This window comes from Coturnix japonica, chromosome 3, assembly GCF_001577835.2.
Source record: "Coturnix japonica isolate 7356 chromosome 3, Coturnix japonica 2.1, whole genome shotgun sequence".
NCBI classification, from domain to species: Eukaryota; Metazoa; Chordata; class Aves; order Galliformes; family Phasianidae; genus Coturnix; species Coturnix japonica.
In genome coordinates, this window is record NC_029518.1 from 23,351,665 (window position 1) to 23,375,859 (window position 24,195).

At 35.4% G+C, this 24,195-nt stretch overlaps 1 protein-coding gene across 4 annotated transcripts in view; it reads right to left on the minus strand.

The window, feature by feature from the left end:
* The window catches only part of SRBD1 (S1 RNA binding domain 1), a 114,544-nt gene that overhangs the window by 79,316 nt on the left and 11,033 nt on the right, over nucleotides 1-24,195 (minus strand). For all 4 annotated transcript variants that reach the window (XM_015857535.2, XM_015857536.2, XM_015857537.2 and 1 more), the window contains 7 exons: nucleotides 21,840-21,936; nucleotides 20,796-20,931; nucleotides 15,822-15,925; nucleotides 11,372-11,479; nucleotides 4,799-4,956; nucleotides 2,681-2,771; nucleotides 1,591-1,698 (listed from right to left, as the gene is read on the minus strand). In XM_015857535.2, the coding sequence (XP_015713021.1) occupies nucleotides 1,591-1,698; nucleotides 2,681-2,771; nucleotides 4,799-4,956; nucleotides 11,372-11,479; nucleotides 15,822-15,925; nucleotides 20,796-20,931; nucleotides 21,840-21,936 (802 nt within the window). The remainder of the gene's footprint in view (nucleotides 1-1,590; nucleotides 1,699-2,680; nucleotides 2,772-4,798; nucleotides 4,957-11,371; nucleotides 11,480-15,821; nucleotides 15,926-20,795; nucleotides 20,932-21,839; nucleotides 21,937-24,195) is intronic.

Consider the following 24,195-nt stretch of genomic DNA (forward strand, 5'->3'; position numbering starts at 1 on the left):
TATTCCTCAGATTGGTATGGAGTGTGGTGTTTCACCATTGCAGGACAAAGGTTTTCTTCTCTAGGCTGACACTGAAAGTTTGAGTCCTCAGCTTAATCTACATCATGATGCAGCAGTCAGAGCTGATGCCATATCTAGGTTCTAGGAAATTTAGAAGGATCATCTCTTTCCTATCCCAGAAGTCTGCACATTATTTTACCCTGCTGAGGGCTGTGTTCCCCATCTTTTTCTTTGACGGGGAATTCACATATCACCATTCCATGGACTGCTGTTTTGACTCCAGCTTACAGTGGTGACACCTCATCCCATCACTAGGAATTACTTTTGGAGCAGCCCATGTATTTTCCCTACATTTATCACCAAAAGTTTTGGCAAAAATGAAAGGTAGAAAATCATCAGATACTAATACAAAAACCAACTAACTTGGTAAACTGCATGACTTCTGCCTTAGATTCCTAAAGTTTTTTTTCCCCACTTCCAAACTCTACTGGCTGCCCATCCCCCCCCCCCCCCCCCAAAAAAAAAAAAAAATCAATACCTTATTATCATGCAGATTCTATAATCTTGCTCTACAATATTGAAAATGTTTAAGTAAAACAAGAAAAGAATGCGAAAATGATCTGCCACAGAACAGCAGTAATATTTTTTTCCTGTATAAGCCAAACGGTTACTTTCATTTTTGTATGTTCTGACGAATCAGATCATGACAACCTTCAGACAAAACACTTATGTTAACATAACTGATGTTCAAACTGCATGAAGTGAACAACACTAACATAAAACATTTGCCACAAAACACACAGTATGAAGTGCTGTTCATTTTATAAGGATTATAAAAATCCATTGTTTTGGAGTCGGTTTCCTGAAGCAGATGCATTATTTCTCATTAGTTTGAACCATCTCCATCCTTTGCAGAACTCTCCCACCCCCAAACAAAAACAAATAAATAAAAAGATCAACCCACCACAACAGAAATACTGCCTATCAACATCAGAAAATCCCTACGTCTCTTAAACAGCAGACACAATTCTGCATGGAAAAAAAGGATTACAATACAGTTCCATACAAACCAAAAGTAAAATAGTTAGAATTTGATAAACTAATGGATAATATTTTAAGAATAAAGAAGACAAAAACCTTCACTACTTTCTGCTAGCTATACACAAAGTATTTAATTCCAGACAGGTTAATATCCAAAGGATTAGCAAGTATTCCACACAACAATCTGACAATACAAGGTTTATCATTGGTAGTTAAACTTGATTTACCAAGAAATTAACACAATTCTTTAGCTACAATTCTCACACACTTAAGTGTGATAACAGCAACAGAATCAACTACAAAAAGAGAAAACAAGCTGCTTCAGTGAGCCTTTTGGAGACTCAGATCTCTCTTGTCTCAAGTCTCTTGGAGACTTCATGCTCCAAAGAGCTACACCACTTTTCCTTTGGCTATAAGGATGGATCAAGCTCAACTCAAACACAGATAAAGTAACAAAAAGAATCACTTAACCAACCTTACACTTAAAATCAGCTGTTAAGTTAAAATAGGTTGAACGCCTGAACATCACAAAAAGCAAAGTAATCTTACCAGTAAACAACATCCAGTGGTGCAAAGTATTTCTTCATAATTAAATCAGCAAAGTAAGCTTCTGTTTCTCTGCAAGCCGTGCCGTTGCCAATCACAACAGTGCTACAGCTTTGAATGGGGTAGGAAAAAAAAAACAATTTTCTACTATTTTTTTTTAAGACTTTTTCACACAATGCTCAATGCACAATGACCCATAGATTACATTTTACATAATATAATGGCTGTATTTAATAAAAACATATTCCTAGTAATATAAAATTTTGCTTAAAAGTTTTACGACTTAAAAAGATGAGTCAAAAATTTCACTCATTTGTAATGAAATTGAAGAGTTAAAAAAATATCGATATTTATAAAAGAAAGGTTACGTATTTACAGTCCTCAGACCAACTCACCTGCTATTTCCTTCATCTACTATAAATCATGAAAAAGGATAGGTGCCCAAGCAATCAGAATCTTAGTTACAGATTATGTCTCTGACTGCCCCAGTACAGCCAACCAGTCACCAGATCATAACGTTTAAAGCCAATCTAATGCTTAAAAACAAATTGGCTCATATACCCTGGCAGGGCAGCAGCTGATTCACTGGACAAGATGTCTGTCCTGAAGCATGTAAAGAAAACACCTTTTAATTGTGCTCTCCATTTGCTATTCCATCTGGACATCTATCTGGGTAGGATTTCCTCTGCGTAACAAACTTCTTTCAAAAATTATATCTGGCTTTTGGAATAGGAAAGGATCAATGAGTAGGTTCAGGGTGGGAAGAAGGGAAGACAGCATGTCTAAATTTGTTTCTTAACTTAATGTTAATTTCAAATCCTAAAAATAAATAGAATGACAGGGCTTTATGGAAATACATTAATAGTATGCAGTCTTAGTCATACTCGTTGCTTTATTTCATATCCTTCTATGATATACATAGGGTAAAAAGCATGAATACAGTAAGGAAAACTAAGCTATAAACTACACAGAAGAATAATTCCATTAAATTTCATAGAATTTTGATTCTACTCAAAAGCCAGTATTGATGCAGCAAAGAATTTTCATTATGTTAAGTGAGTAAGAATAATAAACTTAAGTTTCCTCAGCATACCTGAACTGTAGCAGAAGCCTCTTTATCTTCTCTGCTTCACGAAATCCTTGACCAGAATGCAAGTATACAATATCAGTATGGAGTATCTGACCTAGAGCAACAAAAAGAAAAGCTATTTACTAACAAACAAGCAAGACATACTCTAAGGCTATTTCCTCCTGAATTACTTAAGTTAATTTGATGATTTACAAATAAAGCTTTTTAATAAGACATCTTTTCCATTTATTTTTTCTCTGGTTAGACAAGAAGTATGGTAGGCAAAGGATAAAAATGCTCTGGCTGCCCAAGAAAGACAAGTTGATACACTCTCTATTTCCCTGAGGTCATACCCAAACAAGAAATAATGAGCAGGAAATCATTTAATACTTTATACTCTTAATATTATCAAAGAGAAAAAAAAACTTTCTATGATTCTATTTGTAGACCCGGATCAGTTCCCTCTCGGTCTTCTCAAGGTTAAACAGACTGAGTTAACTTAGCCTTTCTCCATAGGGGAGATGCTCCATGCCCTTCACCATCTTTGTGGCCCTCCATTGATCTCTTCTGGGGAGCCCAGAACTGGACACAGTACTCCAGATGAGGCATTACAATGGCAGAGTAGAAGGGGAGGATCACCTCTACAAATGGTAATGCTACAGTCGACTAATTTTTATTTGTTTGTTTTAAAAGAGATCCACCAAAGAGAGAGTAAAATTAGGAATCCATTTTAAGGACTAGAAGAACAGGAACTCTAGAACTTCAAGGCTTGCTCCTGCCATATTCCCGTATCAAATTCGGAAATAAGCCTATATCGAACAGTACTGATAGCTAACAGTATAGCGCAAGCTAGAAACTATTTACCTCCATTTCATTCCCATTTTAAGACACATTAAGAGCATATCTTCTCTCATTCCCTCACTGGGTATGCATATTTTCAGTCAAAAATCAAAGACAAAAAAAATTCCTCACAGCACCAGCATGGATCCCCAAATCAGACTAGGATGCACTGGAAAGGCTATGGTTTTTATCTGTCTAAAACCTGAACAACATAAGTTCTACAAGTAAAACATTTCTGACTTCTCACGTTAACATATAAGCAAAACCAAAAGGTCTGATGAAGTGTCCAGATGTTCAAGATGCTACCCAGGAAAAAGCTAAGTCATAGAAAGCACTTAAATTCAAACTCTTTGTTACTAATAAAAATGCCAGGTGTTCTCATTGCATACTGTTGAGAAACACAGCTATTTGAATCTATATTCAATAAGGCTGAGGGAATTTGAAATTCTATTTTATTGAGGAGTAATAATATCACAAGAGACACCAGAATCTACAAGCAAAAAATTTAACCTTATATCTGAAGAAAGGAATTTCTAAGACAGGATGTGTGGAAATCACTAAAAAATATAACAAGCAAACAAACATCTATTTGATAAAATGAACATAGGTTGCTCTGAAAGTAATGCCTCCTATTTATTTTTACGAAAACTGCAACACATAACACTATTAATATTATATTAATAACATTATATTATGCTAATAATATATTAATTGTATTATATTAAAAACGCTATTTCATAGAGTAAATTCTCAGCTACAAAATGCTATTTTTCAAAACAGTCACCACCATTAGCTATGCATCTCCAGCACTTACGAACTAGAACCTGTATGCCACACTTGTGAAAACCTTCATGGCCATCTGGAATGTGACTCATCATCCACATCACTGTTGCCACTGCTGAAATGCACCACTCACTGTTTCACTGTACTCATATCCACTGCTTATTCTCCAGAAACATTCAGTCAAGTGTCAATGAACTTTTTTTGGATAGAGGAATTCAGTTCTACCCCCTTGCTTCATACACACCACCCAAGACAGACACTGTACTGTCAGACTGGCTCTCTGGTACCACCTGTTGCATGGCAACAACATGTAATGGGATACTAGCCGGAACGTGCAGTCTCTGCTGTCATATTACCAACATCCATCTCTGATGCCATGGGCCAACTTCAACAAGTAGGAGGCATTACTTTTGGAGTAACACTTACAGCTTTTTGAAACTACTCTTTCCTGTAGTTAAATACACGATTTTAACAGCCCTTCCAAAACTAATAATAACAAAAATCTATATTGAAACTCACTTGTTGGTGAAATAATAGCCAACTTGCAGCCATGTTTGTACCCAGGATCTACGCCCATCAAAGTACGACCTCTCACAGGGCTGGTCAGAAGCAACTGCCGGAGATTTCTTCCAAACATCATCACAGATTCCTTTTCTGCATCAGATGTCAACTTTGATCTTCGAAGGATGAAAGCAGAAATCATTTTTACTTCAACTTCCTTTCAAATGTACTTTCAATAGTTCCAAAGTCAAAAATATTTCCACTTCTGCTTTCATGCTCTCTAATCAAATATTACAGTTTCAATTACATTTTTGACACTTTTCTGTTTTCTGAGCAGTTTTCTGGTCAGTCAAAACCAGAATGAGAGGACTGCATAAGAAAGAAAAGATTATAACAGAAAAACCTATAAAAATAGCGTTCATTAGCAAACTAAAATTAAAGCCTCCATGTAATTTTGACTGGAAGACAGCTCCCCAAGAAGCTGGTATCTACTTTCAGAGAAAACTGGATTTGAGGAAGGCATGAATTGAACTTAGAGTAACTTCCCACTTCTTGAGAAAAATCATGATCCAGCAAAAATAGGACAATCACTTAGTCTGGGAAGTAGTAGAGACAACGTGGAAGGGCTAACACATTACAACTCTTGAGCCACATAGTTTCATCTACAAATTAAGTTCTTTGACAGATATTGTAGAGCCACACAGATCTGACATGTTTCTGTGAGGTTATCCTGCTTCCTCAAAACCAAACAAAGTAGGAAATGGACAGGGTTAATTCTCCAATTTCTTTAACAGAAGGAGGAGTTGGTGCAAGAACAATCTGATTTTGATGACTTCAAGCAAGAATACATACTTCACAGCACTACATGAGACAAATCACAGCCTTACTGAATGAAGGTACAGAAAAACACACAATCTTTTATTTGTCAACAGTGGACACAGAGAGACTAGTAAGAAGAAGCATTTTTGACAACATATGGCATCTTAAATTAAAAACAAAAACAAAAAACTGAAAAAGTAACAGGGACACAAATATTCATTATGTAGTGGATTGTTTCTATTTTTCAGGCAGTCGTTACAATTTTCAGCTGCATTACATTGACAAGAACTACAGGAATTAGACAAGCAAAAGCCTTCACAGAACTTTAAGGGTTGCCAAGGCCCTTAATCAGCTTTTCTTTCCACCCACCACTGAAAAAAGTAAGCTCGAAATGTATTTTCAACAGAGAAAACACCTGCATTGCAGTAAATCAAACACTGTAAAAACAAGTGACTGAAATGGTTCAGGTCAACCAATGCCAAACAGCTAAGTCTCAAGCAGGTTACAAAGAGTTCAAATAACTCTTAAATAGCACAAAAGCTATTTGACATGACTCAATATGAAGCTCTTCTGAGTAACCTTCAAATGTGGAAAAACTGAAGTCTGATTTAAACACACCCAGGATCCAGCAAACACACCCAGCTCAGCACTGTACCACTCCACAGTGGCAGAGAGATCTGGAAACTGTGCATTGGCTGTCACTTGCAGATTAGAGGTCCTCGTGCCAGTCTGCGGTGATGCTCTCTCTCTTCCCAACTCTCATTCATTCATAGTTTGAGTATACAGTAAATTCTGCAACCTTGGTAGCATTTCACAATACCCAGGCCACAGCCAACCCATACTCAAAGTCAGAGCAACCATGGAAAAGAAAATGAATAAACAAACTGACCCACAAGAATTGGCTTTGGGACATACAAACAAGTGGTACATAGGTACACAAAACTTCAGTTTCATGGTTTACTGTTGAAGTCAATCAGCTGTTCTCTTTCTCACATCACTGTGAGAGCGTTTTCTAAGGAACTGTGCAATAGGAAAATTCCTCCCTTTTATAAAAACAAACAAACAACTACAAACCTCTCTCTACTTATCAACTATACAAAATTAAGATAGATATTATTCAAAGCAAAGCTACACAACATTCGCAAATTTTATCCTTGTCTCCAACTATTTTCATCTCAGTATTTCCTGAGCCTGACATTGCTCATTTCTTTAGTGGTTCACAACAAATCTCTTGTCCAGCTACTCTATCAACTCACACACATCTTGTATTCTCAAAGTGATTTAGTGGGTCTACCACAAACAGTAAAGAGTTGCCTTCTTTTTGCTGGAGTCTTGGTCTGTTTAATTCTTATGGTTGGCCTACATATAAGAAGAGTGAAAGTTAGCCTTGAAAATTCTTTGCCATTCTTTGCACTCCACCTCAGTAAGTCTGCTCTTTCCTAAGGTGTGGGATCATTGCCTAGTTGACAATCCACAGAGAGAAAAAATTTACACCCTTTTATCTCCAATAACTTCCATTCACTGGGAGATTTCCAGATCTAATAAAAATACAAAGAGATAGCTATCCATTATTTTTCTGAGATGAGGGGATCAGAATTCTAAATATTAGCACACTATACCAGTTATTCTGTTTTGACTTTATCCCCCAACTAAATGATCTTCTGAATGCTTAGCAACTACATGGAAATACCTTCCACAGTGCCAAAGACTGTCAGGGCAGCTCAGAATTCATCATTTTACTTATAAAAAGAGAATTACTCAAACATCACTTTACTGTCGTTTCAGTTGCCATTTCATTTCCTGCCATTCAGTCTTGCAGCATCCTTCTGTAATACAATACAGTCCATACCATTCTTAAAGTGTTAAATAGCCCAAACCACAGAACCACGCTTTTCCAGAGGGAGTCCAGGGATATCAGTGAAGGTGCTGGTTGAATTCTTGCCCATAAAATTACCAGAAATACTTGATGTATTTTGTGAAAGGCCAGAAACAAAAAAGCAAATGCCTATGCCTCATAACTGCATCACTTTCTACATATGGGCACAACAAAAGTTCAGACAGCAAATGTGTGTAGAAACAAAGTTAAAAGTCAACAACAGAAGGTTAGAAGCTCTTGAACTAGAGACTGTAGAGAGACAGGCTGAATTCCATCTCTCCATCTATCCCAGAGATACGGGTTCCCTATGGCCCAGAAGGCTGAGTCCTCCCACACTGCAAATTCACGTCAGTCTATCTGTGAAGGGAGCCTTGTGCTGGAATTAAAATTGTCCCTAAACACATGCTATTAGTTATGTACACCTTATGGAAATGGTATTTAAAATTGGCATGGATAAATGGATATACCAAAACTTTTATAGTAACAGGAAATGTTACTGAAAGTGCCAGGTGCGTAGGGGGAACATAATGTATGTCCTTTCTATTACATAATATCCTGTATTTTTTAATTTCAAATATAGACGTTCCTTTTCCCTCTAACTGTCTCTCACTCAACACTTGTGTCAATGACATGATCTACTGTCATTGGCCCTTCATTTCAAAGTTGGAACAGTCATTTGATCCTTGAACAAATATTAAGCTACCTCAAACAATGTAATATCTTTCTGTTTTTTAGTGTACCATTAGCTTCTTCCAAATGGCAAGATGCCCAGCCTCATGTTTTTCCAATTTGAGACAATTCTCATTAATGTGGCAGAGATATAATGCAGAAGAGGATAGCAACCCTCCTCTTCAAACAGTCAGCCAGAATTTCAAGTTCCTCCTCTGAACTCTAAAAAGCACTCAGACTGTATATCACTAATAGTTACACTGTAATAAAAGCAAATAACCTAATTGTGACCTATTCGTTTCTATATTCAAAGTTAGATGAGTATGTCTTTAAACTGAGATTTAGGACTCCCCGCTTTTATACACAGTCTGTGAGGGAACCCTTTCCCTGGAAAAATGTCTGCAAACTAGCTTCAGGTGTGAAACAAGATATACAGAGAAATGTTTGTGTCCCTGAAGACAGAGGAGAGAAAGCACTCACTTTAAAAGAAAGCATGGAAAATTAGGAAAGGATTATACATTAAGAAATGTCCATGCCACATCACTTGCATCAAATCCTTATGGAATCCTTCCATGAAGGACTGCAACAAAATAAAATGTATTTCAAAGTGCCAAAAGCAACACTGGACATTATTATACCAGATATAAGAAATTATGGTATCTGACAGAGTGGAAGAAAGGAAATTAAACAATAAATAAGGTAACTCTTGCCGGCATATTTTATCTTTCTGATCACTAGATGCACTAGAAATTTCAATACATTCTTGGAAACTTTCTGTTCAAATGTTTAATGTCAATAAAAAGAAAAGAGAAAGAACAGCATGGGGTGGATTGCAGATATTAATGCTGAAAGTAGGTATTGAGTATTTTAGCAGCCTTTCCCAAGAGCCCTAAAAATCAGCTCCTGGTGTGGGGGAAGAGAATAAAAGAAGGACAAGGGTTAAGTGGTTATGGACCAGGAATAATACTGGCACGTTCTATGCATTCTTCTCCATGGGAGCAGCTTCAGCTTCTTCTAGTCAGACACTGCCAATCGTGCCAAACTATCACAATGAGTAAAATATAAACAAGCAACCACTCAGGAATAAACAGAAAGATTGGTATTCTTTAAATTTATCCCTTATATTCCTCATCTAGAAAGTAGTAGGGAAATAAGTTGGGTTTTTTTGCAAGGCTTTCTGTTCTTTTAACACACAAAATAACCTACTGCTGAAGTAGCCCTCATAATGTTAATCGCGATACCCCTTGTTATTGTTAAAATCTGAATACACGGTTAAATGTATTAAGCCATGATAGGAGCCATGGAAAAAAAAAAAAAAAAAGATGAAAAAAGAACCATTATATTACAGTTTGACTATTTATTTTATGACATCAGACTTACCTTTCAGGTGGGTTCGAATTTATTTGTTTTAATAACAGTTTGACTTCAGAGAAGGCTAGGAATGACAAATACTTTCACACTCATTTGACAGAAGCCAATACTTGCACACACTGTTCATGAGATGTTCCCCACTTTGGTCAGACAATAGATAGTGCCTCCCCTCAAGCAGCTACAGATACTAAGGTCACAAAAATGAGCCAACTCAGCACTTTGAAAAACTGTGAAATACACACACACAAAAACAACCACACAAAACACAGGCTCACCATGGAGTGACTAAACAAAAGATGTGAAGCAATTGCACTTGCCAAAAAAATGACCAAACACAGCAGATTGCAGTGAAGAAATCCAAAAGCCATGACAAATGTCTGCTGTTCAAAACATTAGCTGACAGTCCTGTTCTGCAGGGAAGAACATAGAACATTCATCCAACAATGCTCCTGAGAAGCAAATGCCAGGAAAACTGCTCTAATTTGAACCAAAATGTAAGAGCACAGCCAGACTGGGAGGGAAGAACTACATATCAGAATGTGACTGAGAATTTCAGTTTCATATTATGCTGAATAACAAACACAAATTTCAACATATGTGATCTCAGAAATAAAGTCTCTTTAATACATTCCAGTTGAACTGCTTCAAAACAGCTCTAAAACTTGAAGTATCAGGAAGCCTCTTCCAAATCAAACACAATGCCTGGGCAGTTTCTCTTGCATTCACAAAGTAAGTATCACACCATCAGTACTGCTAGCCAATCTGATAATATTCTTGCCAGGTGATTCTGGGGAAAAAGAAAGCCTATTCTTACCCAGGAAGGAACAGAGTTCATTTCATCTTACATGCTGTGATTAATTCAGAAGGGTGGAAAAAAAAACCCAAAAAACAACAGTTGTAATATGGACAGGTAAGATGTAGCAGGAATGTGCTTTTGGCCAGCTACATCCTCAGAGGAAGAACAGGCATTGCTACTTTTCCCATCTTGGCCTTTAATCATGAAACTTGGGAAGCACGACCTTTCTCCTTCTCATGAGAATAATCTGATATGTGGTCTGACCATCCAATCTCTAGCCATAAAGGAAACTTCAAATACAAATCAAGCCCAATACAACACCTCATTTGAAGACAACAATTCTAGAAAGTAAGCTTCCTGACATATTCAGTCATTTCAATTATGTGGTAAACTCTTACACTTCACCACAAAAAACACCTTATCTACTGTTACTTAGACTCTGAGCTTAGAGTTTCCTTTCAGTTCAGAGCAACATAAGTCTTACAAGCGACAATCTAATGACATCATTTCTACAGTACCGCCAGAAACAATACTGTCTTCTCTACAGACAATTACAATTTAAAATAAACAAACAAATAGGACTAACACTAACTACTACATCTACCACAAACTGCAGAGGGCCAACACGATGCACACCTTCAGCCACAGCAACTACTTTGCTAGTTTCTTTTAAACAAGAAATGGTGTTAGAACAATGTAATTGACACTGCTTCAGTATTAAGAGATCCTGGGGAAATTCAGCAACGTAAAACTTACATGCTAATATGAAGATAATTATATAATTCTATCATGATCATGTAACTCCATACTGTTCTTCATTAAATACATAAAGATGGAAACTCGCAAAACATTCCAAGTGTCTTAACAGGTTTCTTTATCCTAGCCTAAACCAAGAAGGGTCACATATTTAATCAACAGAACCAAGAATACATAGTTTTGAAAATATGGAAAGTAAAAAATTTCCAATATTTTCAAATGTATAAAAGTTATTCTAATAACAAGTTAAAGAGAATTGTTAAGAATTCAGTAGTATGAAAATATGCATTTATTCTGGGATTACCTGAATTCTCTACAAAGGAGAGGATATATAAGGCGTTTGTATGCATCTTCTACTGAGTTTTGAAGTATCTTCATTAACTCTGGTTTTAAAAATTGCTTTGGTCTCCATCTGCATAAAAATAGAAAAACAAGTAAAAAAAAAAAACAAAAACACATGAAAACTCAGATAAAAAGGGAATCTTAAAAAGCCTTTTAAATTGAGAGTTAAAATGCAATGTTCTATAAACTGCAAAATTACTACAATAATTAAGTAATGAAGTAATGGTTTTAAATGTGACTAGAATCATACCTAGCTCTTGTTCTGCTGTCAGACAACGTAGGAAGCCTGTATTTTTATTTTCTTATTTGTGTTAGAATGCAATGATATTTTACAATTTAAAGAAAATAATTAAAGAATTACCTTTCACTTTGATAAACTGAACTGTCTCAATTGAATAAGAAACTTGGACCAATATAACGATTAACATTGTGTTAATTATTAAACCTTCATACATTTAAAAAAATGCTGAAACATCTTTTTTGAGCATCATCAGAGCTCTTGATACAAGGCAAACGTGTCCAGATAGAAATGAAATCAAACTCAAATACCATTTCAAACGCTTTGAGTACTCTATTCAAGTTTAATAAAAATCTACCCATTTAGCAGCAGTCCCACTTTAAAAACAAATAAAATAGCCCCAAACAATTAGAAAATGAATTCTCAATAAGAAATATCCAACAGAACTAAGATCATTTCCCACCATCTTCTAAGCCAAACTCTTCAAAGTATACAGTTTTTTAGAGAGAACTTGCACAGCATTCATAGGAACAATTACTATTCAAATTTTGAACTAAAGTATACCTCAACTTCAAAGCTAACATTCAGAGTTTCCTTCCCTTGGTGTATTTTTCATACGCCTGGGTCTCTAACTGCAAAAGGATTTGAAATACATTTTTAAATGTCTGGATACATTTTATAAAGAAAAACAGGACTGAATTTAACTTTTGACTTTGTTTAATTTACTTGCACTCACTCAGAAATACTAAGACTCCTAAACCGACTGCTCCTATCCAGACAGTTTTTCAGCAATTTAAGGGAATTCCACGATTTCCCAAGACAGCTTTTCTTTTTTAAGTGTATGTAACATAACGTGTGATGAAGTCAACGCTGTCTCAACACACAGCCACAGGAGCAGAATGAAGCCTACCATTTAGTTTTACAGCTTTCAGAGTTTTAAGTGTTTAGCCACATGACCTCATCACTTTCCTAATAGCTTTTGCAAAAAGATGTATTATACTTCTTTGTTACTAGCGACTCTTTCCATACACATGTAAAATTGTCAAAGGCTTTAAATTCCCTTGTTGCCATCCATTTCAATAAACATAAAATTCATACAGGTGGTAAAGCATGACTACATCCCCCCAGAAGGTATCTTCAGAGCAAATAAGAATCAATTTTGAAACTGGTAGTTTTTTAGTCCTTCTCTTCTACGCATTATAGCTAGCTAGCTTACATCTTATCTGTAAATTGGTTAGCACAGCAGATGTTTTTATTACGTATATATATATATATATATATATACACAACTAAAAATGACGGGCAACATTCTACTAAAATCCTAAATTGCTACAAATTAAAAAATAGCCAAACAGTGACTTCAATTCATAGCAAATACTGTACTTCAATCATTCCAGTACTGCGTAAAGGAAGAGAAAAATTTATTGTTATAACATTACAAGCATGCGCATATAATACTTAAGCTTTACTCTAATTGTAGATTTTCCTCAATTATTTCATCAAGAACTGACAAAAGCCCTTTAAATGAAGCCCTATTTAGCAAAGCTCCATGTGAGTAATATCCTACTCCACTCATCATCTCTGTGTGCATACATGCTCCCTACAAGGATCACCATAAATTTAAATGGCTCAGACTACTGATATACCTCAAAGGGTGAAACTATACATTAACAAAATTAATGGAGAGTATGTTAAGGACTACAAATGTTAATTAACAACTACTCTAGGAAGAGAACAGTCAGGCTTTTAGACCTGAAGCACAGAAAGCAGAGCTTTATTTTCTTCCAAAACATCATGTGAAACTTGTACCAAATCAGTGATCTCATGTAAAACCTGTGCCGTAGACTTTACACAGCATGTGAAATGGAACAAAAACATTGTCAGATCCTGAACTTCACTTCCAAGGGCTCAATCCCACTTTGGAACAAGTTCACACCTTTATGTTCAAAGCAGCTTCTCATTGCTCATTTACCCACTTCCTAAACACTGTCAACTAACAGAGAAGCTGTTTTCAGGGAGAGAAGTTCAATCTACAAGATCTAGTATAAGGGTACTCGTGAATTTTCCATGCAATCCCATATTTCAAGAAATGATAGATGCTACTACAGGCATAAACTGAATGTCCTGAATTTGTGAAGAAAATATAGATTTCATAGAAAATGTCTGCACAGAGCTGAATGCAGCAATGAAGAATTCTAGTCTTTCAAACCCACTTTTTATCCTTGTGGTATTCAATACTAAAATATTAGCCTCAGAAGAACAAGTAAAGGTCAGTCTATTTACTACTAATTCAATAAACAATATATGACACAGTCTAGAGAGTAGAACACTGGTCAGACTTGGTAGCAAGGTAGGATTTATGGTTCTACACCTGACTATGCCTGCAAACTTCTGAAAAAGTACCATGGTAAAACTTTGAAATTTTTATCCCAAACAAGTGTCTTAACCTTCTGCTCTAACCAATAAACGAACACACTGAAAGTAATTCAAATCTTGGACTGTCACCTCCACGCTTGTAAAGGAGAAGGCACATTAAGTAAGAAATATCTGTGTATTTGGTAACAGTAGTCATGTTAATGAAGAAGTTGAGAATCTGTCTCAGACGTTAACACACCAACATCAAAAATCATTCTTTCTGAAGTTCTCTGGTGTTGGAGTAATTGCCCTTAAATAGTAAAAAGTATGAGTATGTATAGCTGAATAAATGCTAAGTACTAATAAGTGGTTCCACTTCCAAGGTCAATGTTCTTTTTATCTCAGAATGACTCACAAAAGTGTAATCAACCAAAAATATCCCAATTTTCATCCCACTTTAATTTGTGTAACAGTGACAAGCTGTTCCATTATCTGTAGCTCACAGATGCAGTAAAAGCAAGACTGACGGTCATCTTCTGCCTACAGAAAATACAGCGTGAGGAATATGGAAATTCCATTAAATATATTAAAACTAAACTGATACCTTAGGTGTGTTTATTAATCCTGATACTTTAAGAAAAAATAACTTCCTGTTAGTACTACATCATATTACATTATCTGTCAAAATGAAAATAAGTCTTTCAGAGACAAAGGGTACATTTTTACCACGACTCTTTCTTGGATTTATTGTAGAATAAAAATAATTGCTTTTAGATATTAGAAAGGCCTTCACTCCCCACCCTCACCCCCCCCCATCTTGTTTCCTCTGTTTGGTAATTGAATTTTAAGTGGCAAAGTTAAAGGTTTCTCTAACATCCTCACAACCATGCTCCATATCTCAGTTAAAAAAGATAAATCTGTATTTCATGCATGCAAGGAAAATGCAGAGTTTGGGCAACAATATTCTTCAATGGAAAGCATTAAGCTGAAGTGCAGTTTCCAAGAAAATAAGTAACAGAGATACTGCCCAAAACAATTCATATTCTACTAAAACTTCATCAAAAAATTATGCAACACAAAACGTTTCACTACAAACGTAAAAAGGAACTTGTCAGAGCAAATAAGCAAGAAATAAGACAATCTCCCAGAATTAAGAGCTCATTTTTCTGAAATGACCAGAGATCAGAACGCAAGAATCAAGTCACAAAGAATGTGAGGATTATGGATTGAAGAGAGCCACTTATAGGTTGTCAGTTAAACTTGATAGACTTTTTTTAACCAGATCAATGAATGCAGTTCTTTACATACACAGAATTCAGTTACATTCTTTCCTAATTTAAAATTTGAGGCAGTCTTTAATCATTATCATCAGGCATACAAAGTTATTTTTCAGAAGTTAGAAGTACGTTCCAGTGTGGATTCTTCAAATTCCTTTCAGTAAAGAGTACTGGATGTGATGCATATTGTAAATTAAAAATACATTCACATTTCATCATGTCTTTGTTTTTTAAAAATTCAATTGCTTGAAGAATGGTGCCAGAATTCCCCAAATAATGCCAAAGGCACTTGTGTGTGTGTGTGTGTCTGTAATGCCACAGCAGTGGGAAATGTAGAGTAAGAATTACCCATATGTTAGTTTCATCTAATAAGCAGTTGTTTAAATTGGACTCTTAATGTAAGAAGACACGAGGTACATTTCAGCATGTAGGTGTCTACAGTAAAAAAAAAAAAAAAGAAAAAAAAAAANAAAAAAAAAAAAAAGAAAAAAAAAAAGAAAACATTAAAAAACATTTCTGTAAGAATATGTATCCATGCAGACCTTTCATTGACGCACCACCAACAGAATTCATTCTTCACCCCGTCAGGAATGTTGACCTTCACTGTCAGGATCTTCAGATTTTCCCCTCGGTTAATGGCCAGAATCTGAGCGCAAACATAAATGGCAGAGACAGATGACACACAAAATATCCAAAAGATAAACTTATCAACATTTGTGTACGCGCTTGCTTGACATTCTGTAGCAAATCATGATGGTGGTACAGTAAATCAGTTCACCAAGTACTAGGTTGTACAGATAACATCCACAATTTAAACACAGATTAAATCATGCTGTGGCATAACAAAGCATGCCTTTTTCCCTGAGTCTGCAATCCCGAGATCCACTTTTATCTTAAACACCCTTAAAAGCACAAGTCAGCATAAACTGATTCAGTCGAATAAATTAATAAGACAAATTAAAACTCAAAATCGAATCAAAAAAGTGATTGCAATCAGAATAAGAAGAACAAAGTTAGTTCTATGCTTTAGGCTTCATTCTGCTTCCCAAGAGCATCACTAATTTAAAATTAATTATGTATCAGAACTTGACACACAAAAATGATCAGCTTCATTTGAAAGAGGATTAATTTAAGCTATTTGCGCTTTGGTCACGAACAACTGAAAATGTTACAGGCATGTTATAGATATTAAGGCTCCAGCCTTACAGTGTATTCACATATTTCTGGAAGTCTTGTGTAACACAACTGCACCTTCGTGTTCTGAACATAAATTTCTGCAGAAGTGGTATCTGCATACAGCTTTTTATTTCAAATGGAAGTCACAATTTAAAACCAGGATGACAACCAAGTGGTGGATCCCAGTGGTTATCTCCTAGCCTACCCTCACCCTGAAGATGAGTTATAGCCAGCTGAAGCAGCCCTTCTAGCATTTTACAGGGAAATTCACCAACCAAGGTCTTTCACAAACAAACAGAAGCAGCTACAAACAAAATACATTTTCAGAGTCCAGTTTCCCTTCCAAAATACTTTTAAAAGTGCAAAAATAAAAATAAGAAATCTGCTACAAGTTGACATTCCCATATTACTACACATGTTGCTGTACGTAGCAGGCCCTAAGCACTGTCACAACAGAGCATTCCGTGTCAATCATGAACTTTAATTCAATCACTAGCTAACTCAGACATGTCACATATGTTAAATACAATGGTTTTAAATGACTCCAGGACATAGTACCAATTTATATTCCTCAGCCTTACTGCTCCTGTGACATACCAGGCCTGACATATCATTGAACAACAAAGCTAATAATAAAGATTGCATGTGAAATATTATAGCATCTGGTACCTTGACTGCCAAAGCAAATGTTTTCATGTAGAGATTAGAAAGACACATTTTAACAAATCAAATGCTTTCATGTTTATTCTGATTTTATTTTAAAAAAAGCGAGAAAGCTAAATGTCAAACTAAAACGAAATCAAAATGATGCTCAGGACAAAGAATGCATCTGATAGAATTATAATGTCATCATTCACTATGCTGTTAGCGGGGTCAAGATTTACATCACATGCTGTGTATGGGCACTGTCTGTAGAATGTGCCAGTCACCTGAACTTAAAACAGCTGCACTGCACTACTGCTTTCTTACATTTTTAATCTCATAATAAAAAAGCTAATCTGACTCTCCTCTTTGAAGTCATGTGCTCAGAGAAGAACTATCGTCTCAGAAATGCTCAATTCAGTACTCAATTGATCGATTCCTCCCTTTAAGGTAACAAGGGTATTTATTATTATTATTTAATTAACATTCAACACAACTATTCTAGACAAAAGTAACTTTTCAGTTCTGGAAAACAGACTGCTTTTAATCCAGACTGGAACAGATCCAGGAAACAAATTAATGGAGAAAAAAAATACACACTGTTTAAAGCAAGAATAAAAACTGGATCTAGTTGCAAAATGCATCAAATCTAATTTTGTTTATCAGAAAAATGCAAAACCCTTCCTATTTCACAGCTCTCCTCTATGTCCCAGATTTACTTACACTCACTAAGTTTTGTATATTTTGCCAAGGACATTAATTTCCAATTCCTTTTTAAGTATGAGATTGAAAATAGAGCACTTGCCTCAAACATTATGCTTCGTGAATAAATTCTTTTCCTCCCACAAATTCAGCCTTTTCCAAAGAGAGGAAAGCAACTTCAAGGCATGCACAACAGATGAAAAAATCAAGTTAACTCCTGAAGGACATTTTCCTTAGTCGTGGAAGCATTTGTACATCCTCAAAGAGACCATTTGGTTTCTCTGCTGCCAGAGGAAGGAACCATGGCTAAACTTCCTGAGAGCAAAACCTTCCAGTTGTAATTACCCACAGCCATCCAGCTGTGTCAAAACCTGGAGCTGGACTCATTATACAAAAAAGTTTTTGTCTTTCAGGTTCAGTATTTTAACTTTTTCAGTTGGAATCTTGGCTCCATCTCTCCGAATTATTTTACAGTATGTCTCAACACACAGAATCATGCCTTTCAGTAAACAAAGAAAACACTAAACTGCCACACATGCAATTACAGATGCACACAGCTGCACAACCACAGAACCCAAGTACAGCTTACTGCACATCATTCTACCTTTTAATAAAGATTTAAAGGCATTCTCATGGCTTCACATGCTTTGGTCTTAAAGACAGTCTGTCCTCTTATGTGTGACACTAGTCTGCTGCCTTTAACCACAGACACTCTAGAGCAGAGTAAGTTGTACACAGGCCTTCAAAATGACCTGCGTTCCCTTACTCAGTGCTCATTTTCAGTGCAGTATTATACAGAATCTTTTATTCGCAACCATCTAAAAAGGCAATCTTAAAGCTGACTTCTAACTGAGCAGAAAAGAAATGTTTCTTAGTATTCAGTCACCAGAGAGTACAGGAGGCTTTATAAACAACGTAATTTCCAAACAGCAGAGACAGAGGCATTAAAAAAGGAAGGTTCAAAACAAAGAAAAAAGTGATCATTTGTATTAGCAAGGTAGTAAGGCTGGGTAATAAAGAAATTGAAAGTTATAAGAAAGATTTCAAGAACTGCAATTCTACTGTGTAGGTTAAAGGAAGAAATGGCAGATTAGAAGAAAACAACAGCCCTGTTTTTTCTATTTTTATTCCTTTATTTTATCAACAAAACACAAAAGTTAAAGAAATTAACTGGAAAATAAATAGAGAAGCAAAAATCAACAAAAAATAGAATAAAATATTTAAGCAACTTAAATCGCAAAGTACACGTGTTTTGTTTTTTTTCTTTTTCTTGTCTAGCATAAACAAGCCCTGACATACCCATGGCCTCAGTAAAGTACAAACAACTGACTTAAAGATTTATGCCAGAGAAGTAATCAATACATTAGCATAGGCAATAATAGAAATAAACTGGAAATGAAAGACAACAAGTAGGTCTGCAGAATCATCCAGGAGCAGCAGCATTAAGAACTGTGGTTATTTCTTTACTGGAGAGTAGGAATTGGCACAGAGGCATTAAGGTTACTGAGAGACAAAAGGAGAAATAAACCAAAACAGACTGAATTAATCTTAACATCAAAACCACAAAATCAGTAAACATCCTGGATGATAAGCAATGCAGCCACAGGGTCAGAGTGCCAACCAGGTTTGAGAAATCTGGTTTTGAGTCCTGTCTCCATCTAAGCAACAGTTTTCCTCACATAAATTGGGAGAGGAAAAGGATGCCTTGCCCAAAAAGTAATTCATATCAGAAAATACTTGTATGCCCTATACACTTTGCATATGAAGACAGAACACCTAAAGCTTTTAGAGCAGGAAAAACTATATAGTCTTTCACAGCTGAAGTATCCATTCAATAGCAGAGGAGCCAAACAAGATGTAATTTTTTCTTGCCTTGTCTTTTCTTGGAGGAGGTGAGTATGAAGTTAGCACATTCATGTTGTGAAATGTTTTTCATAATAAATTCATTTCAACACATGCAAGAAAGTCCTTTATTAATTCAAATATCTCACAGTTTTAAAATGGCAAGGAGAGGAAAAAAAAAAGCAGTATACGATAGATATTTTGCAGTGCAATAAGGCAGGCAAAGGATATTCCTGGCTAGAAATAGCTGAGAGTGTTCTTTGCTTGTTTTAAAGCTACACAACCATGACCAAACCAGAAGACAAATCACTTGGTGATTAATGATGAATCTGAGCAAAGGCCTTGACAACTGTATTGAGTGTATCCCGCTACAACATTTGAAGTGCAGTAACTGGGGCAGCCTTACAAAACATCAGTTTATCTTCAGTCAGTAGGCTTACTTTGTAGCCCATTACTTTTCCTAGCCATATAGATCAGGGCTTGGGCTTAGGATAACTCAAGGATGTATCAGAGGAGGGAATGTTGATGACATGCAGAACATACTCATTTTCAGGAGCAGTGCACAGTTCCACTGAGCCTGTTTGGGTTGTTTACTTTTTACAATAAGCTGCTGCTGACAAGAGCTACTTTTGTAGATCACCTCCAATTTCAGTTTTCTGGATCTTCCCTTGACACTTTTCACCAGTTTAACCTGATAGGCTTAGAACCAAATGCTTGCTTCAAATACTTACAACTTAACCAAGCACCTTCCAATACTATGTAACATCCTATTTCCATGCTGTAAAATGATAAATTATCACTCTGCCTTTATACCTCTCCTGATAACACTTGCTATGGACTCATCACTGGTGGAAGGGAAGGTGAGCATGGCACACATGCTGGAAATAAATCACACCAGTATTGAAATTCCAATACATATTCATTCAGTAAAACAGACAATAGACATATTGAAGACACGGACCTCTGTCATGTTTCTTAATGAAGAGATTAACATCTCAGACCTGTGTCAAGAAGAATTTGAAATTCTATTGCCTTAGGTAACAGGAAATAAAAATTCAAGACTCATTTAAATCAGTTTCAAGTAACAAAACCCAAAAGCAAAGTTAGCCATGCTACAACTACAATTATAAGAAGAAAATAATTTGTAGGTATACCTGATGATGCTGAATGTTCTTTATATTACAAGAAAATCCATGGTATAGCTGGAATTTATCAATATTCTTTTCATTACTATTTTTGGATGACACTTTTGCCAAGGCTGACTGGATACAAATGTATCTTTGCTGGCATCTGAATGAAAGAAACAAACATTATTAAGTTATTTTAGCATGAAACTTGTAAAAAGTCATTAGTGTTTGTATTAAATAAAAACCAAAGTTTGCTCTATTATAAACTACGTCAACTCCGTAATCGCTTGCAGACTTTAATGCTGAGGCTGACATGACATATACTGACTTGGAACAGACTAAGAGAAGAAATTCAAAGAGACATCAGGAGAAGCTGAATGCTGCCTTCTCATGAAATGGATGGACAGTCAAAAGCCATCATCTGTACTTAAGTTTGGTCAACTTGTTCTACAAGGTTTTGAGAAGTTGCAAAAAAAATGCTACAGTAGTCATTTACAATATAAAAATGCAAGATTTCATTTGAATCTCAGAACTTATTTCTTGTTTTGAGCACAAAACACCCACAGAACTTTCCACTGCTTTATTTTTATGAGTAACAGAGATCCCAAAAATAACCTCCTAAATGCTTCTTATGATTATTGTATATGTAATACCCAATTTAGATCAAAAAAAATATCTGCAAAGAACTGCGTATTCAATAAAGGATGACCAATTCTACTAGTCAAAAGAATAAGACATCTTAGTAACAATGGGATATCCTTTATAAAACATTCAATTCATTGAAACTATCACATCACTGTGCTCTAGACTTTTGATGAAGTTGGACACTCCAGTAACTTTTCAGTCCTTGGGAATCACAGTACCTTGCTACATTCAGAAAAGATTTCTCTTCCACTGACAGTAAAACGGGTAGAAATGCTAAATAATGTCCCAACACAAGCGAAGAAACAGCTATAATGTAACCTTACAGTAACACTATTTTCACATTATTAGAAAATCGGTACCTGCATGCTAGGAGACTGAATTTTACTGTGTAACCTAGAAAGCTTAGGAAGTATAATTTAAACTTACAATCTCCTGATAAAATCCAGTGTATCTTTATCCTTAGCAAAGATATCTGCTAGAATATGTTGAACTCCAGCCTCTACTTCCTGAATATTTGCAAGCCCTTAGAAGGGAGGAAAAAAATAAGAATAATTATAAAAAAAAAAAAAGCTAATAAAAATACACAAACATAGAAGCACTAAGAAAATATATACAAGCTGAAAAAATTTCATGCAAGTTATCTATCAGATTTAAAGGAGCTTTGATGAAGAGATGAAGAATTCTTGGTAATTTATTTTTAAATAATTTATTTTTAAATAAATTACCCAAGACATTTGAAACCGTCATATTTTTCATGAATATAAACTGATTAATGCAGTCTCACAAACTGAGATGACATTAAAAGTAATAATTTTACGTTTGATACTAACAAATTTTTACATTTGTAATGCAGATTAATTATTTCCATTAGTAAAATTGAATACTGAAGTATAATTTGTGAGGTTGTAATAAAATGAGACAATCACAGTAGAAGTTCACACATTTTGCTCTTGATATGTAAACAGTCCCAAATCTTTGCAGGTAATTCTACCCTTTCTCTGTTAATAGTTTTATACTTCCTTCGGTCTATAGCAGGAGTACTGTACAGTGACAGTTCTCAGGTCCAGGTACGGTCACTTTCTCCCACAAAACACTGCTCAGAGTGAAGTTACAAAATGTATCCCTACAGACAAATCACCTGCAGAATCATTTAAGCTTTCCAGCACACAGAACCATCCCTCGCTTCTAAAGACTAAATTAGACAGCACATTATTCCACCTCACACTGCAATTGTTCATCACCAGAACAAAATAAATAAAAGAATAAGAAATAAAATCTTTTATTAGAAAAAAAAAAAATTAAAAAAAAAAAATCAATCTATATAATTCTATTCCTGGCAGTGGTCAAATGCTTCAGAACAAAATGCACAAATTCTATGCTGGCAGGTGCTGGATTAACCATCTCCCACAAAACACGTGATTTATAACTGCTTTCTGGTAGCCTAGAAGTATCTTGAAAGGAATTCAATAATATCATTCAAAAAAAAAAAAAGGGCATAGCTGATAACTAATATTTCTACTGAATTCGTAACCAACAGGAAACTGCAGGCACCCTTCTCACTGCTGGGATTTGATGAAAACTTTTCTGCACAACAAACCGCTCATCCCTTTAACAAAGATTCCCTCTGATCTCAAGCTGATTACAGGCTATCAAACTAGTTTCCAAGTTGATAAGAGTGATCCCATTTTTGTGTGTATATATATAGTCATATACATACAAACGTGTACATTTTCTGATGCTCCGCTCAAATTAAAATGATTATATAAACCCAACCACGTTATTTTTAAATCAAAAATGAAAGTAAATATACTGACATAAAAAATTCAAATGTTTATGCTGCAACAAACAGTGCTCTCGTCTAAGGGACCCCTACATAATTTATTTGAACTTTTATCATGAAGATTTTAATTTGGCCCCTGTTAAGTCCAGAATAGCCAAATATGTCATTGTAGTCTATCACTTTATGAAATAATGACATGTTTCTTTTTAAAAAAATTAATAGGAGCTAATTAATCAGAGTGGTTGGTAACTGATTTTTCAATGCAAAGTTGGGAACATTTTACAAATAATATTTAAATAAAACAGAACAGCTGAAGTAGTAAGAGTCAGAATCAGCCCCACAAGGAAGTTCATCACTTCTATGTTCAAATTCAAAAAGCAAGTATCAGGGGAGGGTAAAGAAAAACAATTTCACTTTAACACCACACAGAAGGTTGTAACAATTTCCATGTTTTATTGTCAGAGATTGCCCCCTACAGATTCACCTATAACTGCACTCACAAGGAAACAATTCTGCAGTCTTTATATGCAGCAATCAGATTGCTTCAGCTGCTGCTCGAACTTCAGAGATTAAAAATCTTCTTTAACTCCCCCTGCCATATTACAGCAACATCTCACCTGCTCATTCTAAGTTACCAAGATCAGCTGTTACTAAAATATACTCTGATTAAATTTAGTCAACAGTATAAGCATAAGCCTCTTCATTACACAGCCAGAGTTAAAACTTCAGTTGATATTCAAGTACAAGCAGAATCACAGAGATGTCTCAGGTACAAAGTAACATTTCTCTCTCTTTACAGTAAATATAGATTTAAGACTATCACATCTCCCAGACTTTTGACTCTTACATTACGAGAAAAAATACTATTTATAATGTAAAAAGACAGGAGAGGTTGGGGAGCTATGGCAATAAATGTACGTTTTATTGTATCTTGCTAAAAGATGCAAAAAAGTCTTTTACAGTGAGGATGGTGAGGCACTGGAACAGATTTCCCAGAGATGT